The sequence below is a fragment of the Lepisma saccharinum genome, chromosome 2, assembly GCF_977018435.1.
Source record: "Lepisma saccharinum chromosome 2, izLepSacc3.1, whole genome shotgun sequence".
In the NCBI taxonomy this organism is placed as follows: domain Eukaryota; kingdom Metazoa; phylum Arthropoda; class Insecta; order Zygentoma; family Lepismatidae; genus Lepisma; species Lepisma saccharinum.
Window position 1 is genome coordinate 102,351,977 of NC_139230.1, and position 9,119 is coordinate 102,361,095.

General features: G+C 35.6%; 1 protein-coding gene across 1 annotated transcript; it reads right to left on the reverse strand.

The window, feature by feature from the left end:
* Window positions 1–8,254: 8,254 nt before the first annotated feature.
* On the reverse strand, window positions 8,255–8,608 carry LOC145983485 (uncharacterized). The gene has a single exon (XM_083116579.1). The coding sequence runs from the start codon at window positions 8,606–8,608 to the stop codon at window positions 8,255–8,257; it is 354 nt and encodes a 117-aa protein (XP_082972705.1).
* Window positions 8,609–9,119: the final 511 nt, after the last annotated feature.

The following is a 9,119-nucleotide window of genomic DNA, read 5'->3' on the forward strand; positions in this document are numbered from 1 at the left end:
GGCAATAATATTAAAACATTCTGTATTCATCTTGTTTTAAATTCTAGTTAAATGTTATAATTTTAATGAATACGTCAAATCAGAAGCATAACGTAGAGGCAGGCAGGTCTTAAGCATTAGGTGCACGAAAGAATTAAAACATGATCGCCGTATTTCTCACGTGAAACAGTTAGCAAAAATTCACGATAACTTGCTTAGACATATTTACCCATTTATTCTTTCATTGAATAAAAAACCCGTTGTCTTGTATTCTCTTCTTTCTCTTGACCTTGAACTCCCGATTTTAATAAGTTAACAACAAACACCTCCAACTGCCAGGTAGCAAGCGTGAGACATTTAAATGCTTGCGTTTTTTCATTCCTTCCTAGAACAGGCCATTACCCAGGAATTTTTTTGGAGGTTGGAGACAGATCCAAAAACGTGGAAGAAAATAGGACATCCAAAATGCTGTTGGATTTGTTGAGTTAAGTTATTTTACGTCAATTATCTGACACTTTTGGCTGATCGCGATGATGAGCATGAGTAATGAGTAGTATGGGGGTCTGTATGGACCACTTTAGTTCGGGGGCATTTTTGTTGGGATTATTTTTACCATAGTGTGTCTGAAACGGACCACTTTTGCTGGGGGGCATTTTTGTTCGGATTATTTTTACCATAGTGGGTCTGTACGGACCACTTTTGTTCGGGGGCATTTTTGTTCGGATTATTTTTACCATAGTGGGTCTGTAAGGACCACTTTTGTGCGGAGCACTTTTTCTATCGATCCTATATGTAACTACACGTGTACAAGGGGATCTACTAAAGAGTCCTCTGCCCAAAGGCGATGGTTGAACAAAATTGAAATCCATACAAGAACTAAAGCAAAATTGAAATCTATACAAGAGCTAAAACAAAATTGAAAACCAGACAAGAACTAAGACGAAATTGAAATCCAGACAACAGTTAAGACAAAACTGAAATCCAGACAAGAGATAAGACGAAATTGAAAGACAGATAAGCACTAAGACAAAATTGAAAACTATACAACAAAATGAAATGAAAATATCGGTAGAAGGTTAAAATTGAACAATTAAGGGAAAAAATTAACAGCTGAAGCTAAGGAAAGGCTTCGTAATAACGACAGTACCGAAACTACTAGACCAGCCGAAGAAACCAGTAGTGAGACTAACAAAAATGAAATGAAAAGTAATTTTCTTTATACAATAAATAGGATACCTAATATTGATACTGATGAAAGTATGAATATGTGTGTTAATGAGAGAGTGCTTAAAGATATAAGTCGCCGGTATAGTCTTAAACAGTTAAGACATACTGTCAAAACCTTAAAAGTAAAGTATATTTAACAAACATGATCTTGTCGATCAGATATACAACGTGGCAAAAATTCTAATGAAGGGCGATCGCTATGAGACAGACATTAAGGATAAAACTCTTGGCGAGCTTAAAAGAATAGCTAAGGAACAAAACATAAAGGGTAGATCTAAGATGAACAAAAAACAATTGGTCAGCTCAGTAGCCGAAGATTTCAGAGTCAAACTACTAACATACCATAAAGATTTCTGATTAATAGCTTCTGGACTAAAACAATATCGACACCTATAACTACTGAACTCAACGCTAGAAGTTTATTGTATCACATACAAAAGATACTAACATCCGATGAGTCTGTTGATATTGGTCAAACAACCTTTATCATTCTAGTAATCAACATTCCTAGAGGGAGTAAGACTAACAGAAAACTACTTAACATAGCCGAAGACAAGAGAACTAAGAAGTGTAAACAGTGAACAACAACAAAGATAACCTATGTTGCCCAAGAGCGATAGTTACTGCTTTAAAGTACACAACAAGCATGGTATTTGACAGAGAGTTAACTAAACAGAAAAGTATAGATATTAGAAGAGGTCGAAACATACAAACAACATTAACCAAGGAAATATGTAATCGTTTAACAGAATACAATGAAGAGGGTTTTACGTTGGATGATATTAAGCGCTGCGAAGACATACAGATAAAGGTAGTGTGTGCCGAGAATTTTAACAAAATTATCTATAGTGGGGAAGAGTGTGAAACCAAGGTATACCTCTACAAGAACGGAAACCACTTTGACGTAATAAACAGCATGCAAGCTTTTATTATAAGTAATTACTATTGCCATAGGTGTAACAAACCCTACAACACTTTACATCGACACCAGACATGTAGATCATTAGAACCAGTTTGTAAGATGTGCAAGCAACCTAAGCATGAAGACAAAGATGTTAACAAGATATACTGTAAGAGTTGCAATAGATACTGCTACAACCATACCTGCAAGAAAAAACACCGACAGGTCTGCAAAACGGTGTTTAAGTGTACAGGCTGTAACAAAATACTAGAACGATCGAAAAAACACACGTGTGGTTATTTCTACTGCAGAAACTGCCAAGAACCTGTGAAAGAAAATACACATTGGTGCTTTATGCAGTACCTTCCACAAAACGGTCGTAGGTGTGATTTTGATGATGGTGAGTGTGCTTGTAATACAAATAAAGGGTTGACTGTTAAGAACCTGTTTGTAGTGCTGCACAAAATCTGTCGTAAATTACGTTTAGCTGAACAAGTTGTTAAGGGGAGTACTATGTACAATTACATGTCTAAATCGAATAAATTTAAACTGTTGTATACAAAGTTTAACATAAGTCAACTAACTTTTGATGAATTTAAACAACACATTAAATACAACCTAATCGAAAATATCAAGATTATGAAAGGGTGTAAGTATACAGAGAAGTATATTTTCTTTGACTTGGAAGCATAACAAGAAACAGGTGTACACAAAGTTAACTATGTAGTAGCCCAAGATTTTGTAGGCAACACATACTACTTCGAAACCGACGATGACTTCTGTAAGAGGTTGATATCTAATGAACATAGAGGTTACACATGTATAGCACATAATGCCAAAGCTTATGACTATTACTTTGTTCTCCAGTACTACTTCTACCTTATACCATATACAACGGCTCTAAGCTGATGTTACTGGAAGTACCTAAAGCCAGCATCAAAATTATAGACAGCATCAACTTTGTAATACAACCAGTAGCATTGTTCCCTAAGACGTTTGGTTTTGAAGAAATAAAGAACGGTTACTTCCCACATTTGTTTAACACACCCGAGAAGCAGAACTACATTGGACCAATACCACACACTAAGTACTACGGTGTAAGAACAATAAAAAAAGACCAAAGAGAGAAGTTCCTCCAGCGGCACAAAGAAAGAATGCAAGAGAACTATGTGTTTGACTTTAAGAAAGAACTGAGGAGAGTACTGTGATTCTGATGTTGAGATATTACGTAGAGGTTGTATAGAGTTAAGAAACCAGTTTCTAGAGATTGACAATATTGACCCACTACAGTATCTGACTATTACTAGTGTGTGTATGGGTATATATCGATCGAAGTACATTAAGGAGAAAACTATCGGAGTGATTAAAGAAGAGAAGAAGGAGATGATTACTACACAGTCAATAGCTTGGTTAAATTCGTTTAACAACACAAACATACAACATGCCTTGAATAACGGAAAGTAACAATCTGTGGATCAAAGGTTGATTGTTAAGATTCTACAACGAGAACAATCTATCAGTACCACGGTTGTTTCTGGCATGCTTGTAAAGATTGTAACAAAGACGATACCATCAACAACGTTAACCCCGAAAGCATGGAAGACTTGCACTACGAAACAACCAGAAGAACACAACAACTTAAGGATGCTGGTTACAATGTTATAGAAACACGGGAATGTAAATGGACCAAGGATAAGAGATACAAACAGATAATGAGCGAAACAAATGTGATAGAGAAGTTGAAGTTCAGAAACTTATTCTTCGGCGGTAGAACAAACACATCCAAGCTAAAGGTAACTAACAAAAGAATGAAGTACATCGATGTCTGTAGCTTGTACCCTACTGTATTGTATTACGATCAGTTTCCAATTGGTCATTAAACAACAATCACAAACATAATTCCTAAGCTGTACCCCTTTAAGAAGTTCTTCGGGTATGTCAAGTGAAAGGTGTTACTGCCCAGAGAACTGTATCGCCCTGTAGTACCAGTTAAAGACAACAATATAAACAAGTTGATGTTCTCGCTCTGTAACCAGTGTATGATAGACCAAACGAACGAGTGTAAGCATACCAATAACGAAAGGATGATAACAGGAACATGGAAAACAGAACTAGACAAAGCACTCCAAAAGGGTTACAAACTGCTTGAGATTTACGAGGTTCAGCACTTCCACAAAACAAGCAACAAACTGTTTAAAGGATACATAAAGGATTTTATGAAGATCAAACTAGAGACATCACCATGGCAAGACGATTACAATACAAAACAAAACTATATAGATGACATTAAGAGAACGTTGGACATTAATTTAGAACCAGACAAAATTTAACTTAACCCTGGTAAGAGAGCAGTAGCCAAGTTGTGTTCGAATTCTCTATGAGGCAAGTTCGGACAATCACAAAACCTAGCACAGACAGAGTATGTTACATATGTTGAACGATGGTACAAACTGCTTCTGGACGACACGATTGAGATCTCTGAGTGTTCAAGTAACCTATAAGTACAAAGACCGGTATGTTGAGAACTCTATATCTACAAATGTGCATATAGCAACCTTTACAACAACATATGCAAGGTTACGACTATACAATATGTTAGATAAGCTAGGTAGAGATGTAGTTTACTATGATACCGACTCTATAGTCTACATAGCCAATAACAACAACGGAAGTAAAAAAAGGTTGTAACCTTGGTGAGTGGACAGATTAACTAGGTAAAGACAGTTACATTACAGAGTGGTACTCAACAGGTCCAAAGAGCTATTACTACAAGACAAACAACGGTGAAACTGTTAAAAAATCAAAGGCTTTACACTCAACTATGAGAACTCCTTAAAACTGAATGCTGAAAATATGAAAAACATTATTGACAAAGACCAGGAGAAGGTTAAGCTCTGTTACAATCAAATACATAGAGGAAAGAAAACGAAAGAACTACAGAGAAGGAGTATAAGATGGATTATAACAAACGATTTGTACTACAAGAAGCAGTAGGTGTGATAGATACACAGCCATACGGTTATTAGAATAGGTTAAATAGCTGTAAGACGCTAATACAAAATTTATATGACCGACGAAAATGAAGTGGAGAAACGTTTTTCAGTATATAATAAAGGAGTTTATAATGGAGAAAACTATATCTACTTTGAGAAAATTAAGGAAAGGACAAACTGATTGTTTTTGTGCAGCATTAACAAAAGGCAATCAAGCAAAAATACAGCTTCTGAAGAGCCTGCCCAACGATAGACTAGTTAAGGTTTACGATGACGAAGAAGTAAGACAAGATGTAGTGGAAGTACCTAGGACTAAAATCATTAAATGAAGAAAAGTATCAGCATATTCTAACCTGTCAGAAGACTTTATAAGAGCGTTTGAAGATGTATTAGATTTGTCTGAGATGTCATATTCCCAAAAGTTTAGCGAGACCTATATAAGAGAGTAAAAACATAAAGTTGATTGGCATGGTATTGGCTGTAGTCAAAAGCTAAGTGAGGATTTCATTAGAGAGATCTAAGACGAAGCTTTTAATTGGCTACATTTCATTACTCATCAAAAGGTGTCTGAAGATTTTATTAGAGAGATTGCTGATAAATATACCCACCCATCTTGTTGGCATGTAATACTATCAAGCAGAAAAAATCTATCAGAGGAGTTTCTTAGAGAGTACAGTAGTATGTTTAATACCGATACATGGTGGACGGTTTGCAAATATCAATCATTAAATGAACAGTTTATTCGAGACTATAAAGATCAAGTACCCTGAAGGGCTGTTTGCCAAAAACTCTCTGAGGAATTCATTATGGAGTTTACAAATAGGGTTAATTGGTTTGTATTAGTACATAAGCATAAAGTATCTGAAGCTATGATTGAGCTGCTGAATAGTGGCTTGTTTAAAAGGAATAGTAAAAATAGAGAGACTTGTAGTGTTAGTTTGTTTGTTAACCGAAGAGCGCATAAGGTGGGAAAAGTTTGAAAGCATATATTTTGTGAACCGTGTTTAAAAACCTGGCTACAAAACCATAACACTTGCCCGATATGTAGACGCATTATAAGGTATCCTTTATACCCATTAGATCCTGATAATGAAGAGAGTGATTATGAAGATGATGACAGCATCGATAATGAAAGTGGTGACGAAGAAGTAGATCTTCCAACATACCTTGATTAGGCGATAAATTTACATACTTTGTTTTATGGTTATTTGCCCTAAAACGCGATGGTAGAAGGTTACCATAGGGTTATTAAGTTAAGTTAAATTGTTGAAAGGTGCTAATTCGAAACTGAACAACCAAAAAAAATGAAATGGAAAAACACTTTTATCTATATAATAAAGGAGTTTAATGGATAAAAAAGCAATACCTCAATTGAAACAGTACTGTACGGAGAACGACATACGTGGTTATTCATACCTTAGGAAAGCAGACCTAATAAATTTGATTAACTCGCACGAAACAAGAGCCATGGAGAAGAAGACGATAGCTGAACTGTGCAGTACTGTAAAACAAACAACATACGTGGTTATTCGAAGTTAAGAAAAGCCGATCTTATAACTTTGATTAACTCTCGCAAGCCACCAACTGATAAACAGACAAGGATCCAAAAAGAAACAATATCAGAGAACGTAGAACAGACAAGCAACCAAAGAGAAACAATATCAGAGAACAAAGAACAGACAAGTAGCCAAGAAGAAACAACATCGGCCAAAAACGTATTTATGAGAGACTTGATAATTAAACTGAGTCTTGAACACCTTGTAAGCTACATTCAGAACTCTTTATGTGGATATATGGTTATCGATAAGCTTAATCAACTAAAAACTAAAACCCGGAAACAGATATCACAACTAAAGAACCTATCTGAAGACTTTATCTATCTCTATAGGAATAAACTACATTGGTACTATATCACATCTTGTTATGCAGTATCACTTTCATTTATCGATCGTTTCCAAAAACACATCGACTGGAGCTGTTTATCCGACATGAAAATTATATTTACGCATGAAGATATTATTAACAAGTATGCTGATAAACTTAACCGGACCGAACTATGTAGAGGAAGAAGTTGGAATTATGGGAGGGAATATCCAAACCTTAAACCGGACTTTGTATTAAGACATAAAGATCGTACAAGACAACTTATCAGATGGTCAGCATATACACACCAAAATGCCAGGCACATGTCTGTACACTTTCTCAACGAATTTAAAGAAGAAATAGATTGGCAAGTTTATAACGATTACAACAACTGGCGAACATATTCAATGAAACGGGCGATTGACTTCTGCAAGCACTTCGAAGAATACTTAGACTGGAATTCTCTTTCAAGTGAAACCCCTGTTTTTAAGAACCTTCAGAGATATACTTCAAGAGGCGACAGGTTTATGTCCTGTAAACAGTGAAGAAGAATGCCCAGTACGTAAGGAACCCAAAACCTAAATGTGCAAGACACCAAGCTATCATGTGTTTTGTTTTGAATGTATAAATAATTGGTTAAGAGAGAACAGCAAGTGCCCTATGTGTAAACGAAATATAAGACGTCCTACTAACAACAACAATAATGCAGGAGACCTTAACGATATTAAATTAGAGTTAGAGGATCTATTTCAACCTGCCGATGAATTTGACAACCCGTTCTGAAAGCGAATTTGATACTAACGAAGAAGATAGCACCGAAAATTTAGAGGTCGAACAGAGAGCAAGAAGACGAATATGAAATCGAAAATTATTTTAATTTATATAACAAATAGGAACATGAATTCTATTATCGCTAAGCTAAACAACGTACCCAATACAAAATCCTAAATGAACTTTCACTAAATACAAAAGTACTAATCAGAAAGGTTGAACAACAAGAAACTGAGATAGGCACTATGGTTGTTGTTTACATACGTGACTACAAGTTGTTTCTGCCAGACAGATATATCGAAGAATTTGATCAACACACCAGAAATGTAATTAACAAGGGTGAAGAGCGCATATATCTTGTTTATGAAGGCAAAATCAAATTGAGTGGAAATAGAAGCTTTCACAAAATTGAGTTTATAGGTGAAGAAAGTTAAGAAGAAACAGAAGGTGAAGATGACGATGAGTATTGTAAAGGTGTTTTAGCATTAAAAGCCTTTATGGTTAATACCATAAATGCAATTTACATAACTACACTTGTTTTACTAGCCCACGCGTTATGAGAACTATCAAAACCTAACCACTTAACATACACTTGATCACCTTTCTTTCTAAGTACCTTTTCTACCAAGTACACGTCCGGATACTTTGTCTTAAGCAGTTCGGGTTGATAGAACAAGCCTTCAACATACTCTCCAGTTAGGTCCTTTAGTCTGTAGGTCTGTGGGTTGGATGCTATTCTCTCGTACACCTCGAGGACCTCTGTTGACCAGTTAGGTGTATAAACTTTCTCGAACATAAATTTGGTTTTGCTTATCTTAACTTTATCTCCAACCTTGTACTTGCACTTAATAGTCCGGTACTCCTGCTTATACATGCTTTCTAACAACATTTGCTCGTTTTTCTTATTAACCTCTACAGGCTTCATATGGATTGTTCTATGGACTCTATTGTTATACTCACTAACCAATATTTGTAATATATCTGACCATTTATAATTTCCTTGAGTAGTAAATCGCTTCCACATGTTCTGCTTAAGAGTTCTGTTAAATCGTTCTACAACAAAAGCTTTTTAACCACTCTAAGTTGAGTAATGGTTAATGTTTTGATTTTTCATCAACTCTTTAAAGTCTTTGTTATAAAATTCTTTAGCTTGATCTGTTTGTAAATTGTTGGGATGTCTATTTTTAATGCTAATTCAAACGCGTTTGTAACGTTAACACCAGTCTTATCTTTAACGGGAATAGCAAACGCATACTTAGAAAACACATCAATCAATGTTAGTAAATACCTAAAACCTTTATTTATTTTTTAAATAATTTTTAACGCCCGACCCTGTGGCCGAGTGGTTAGCACATCGCGCTGCGACGCCAAGGGTCCCGGGTTCG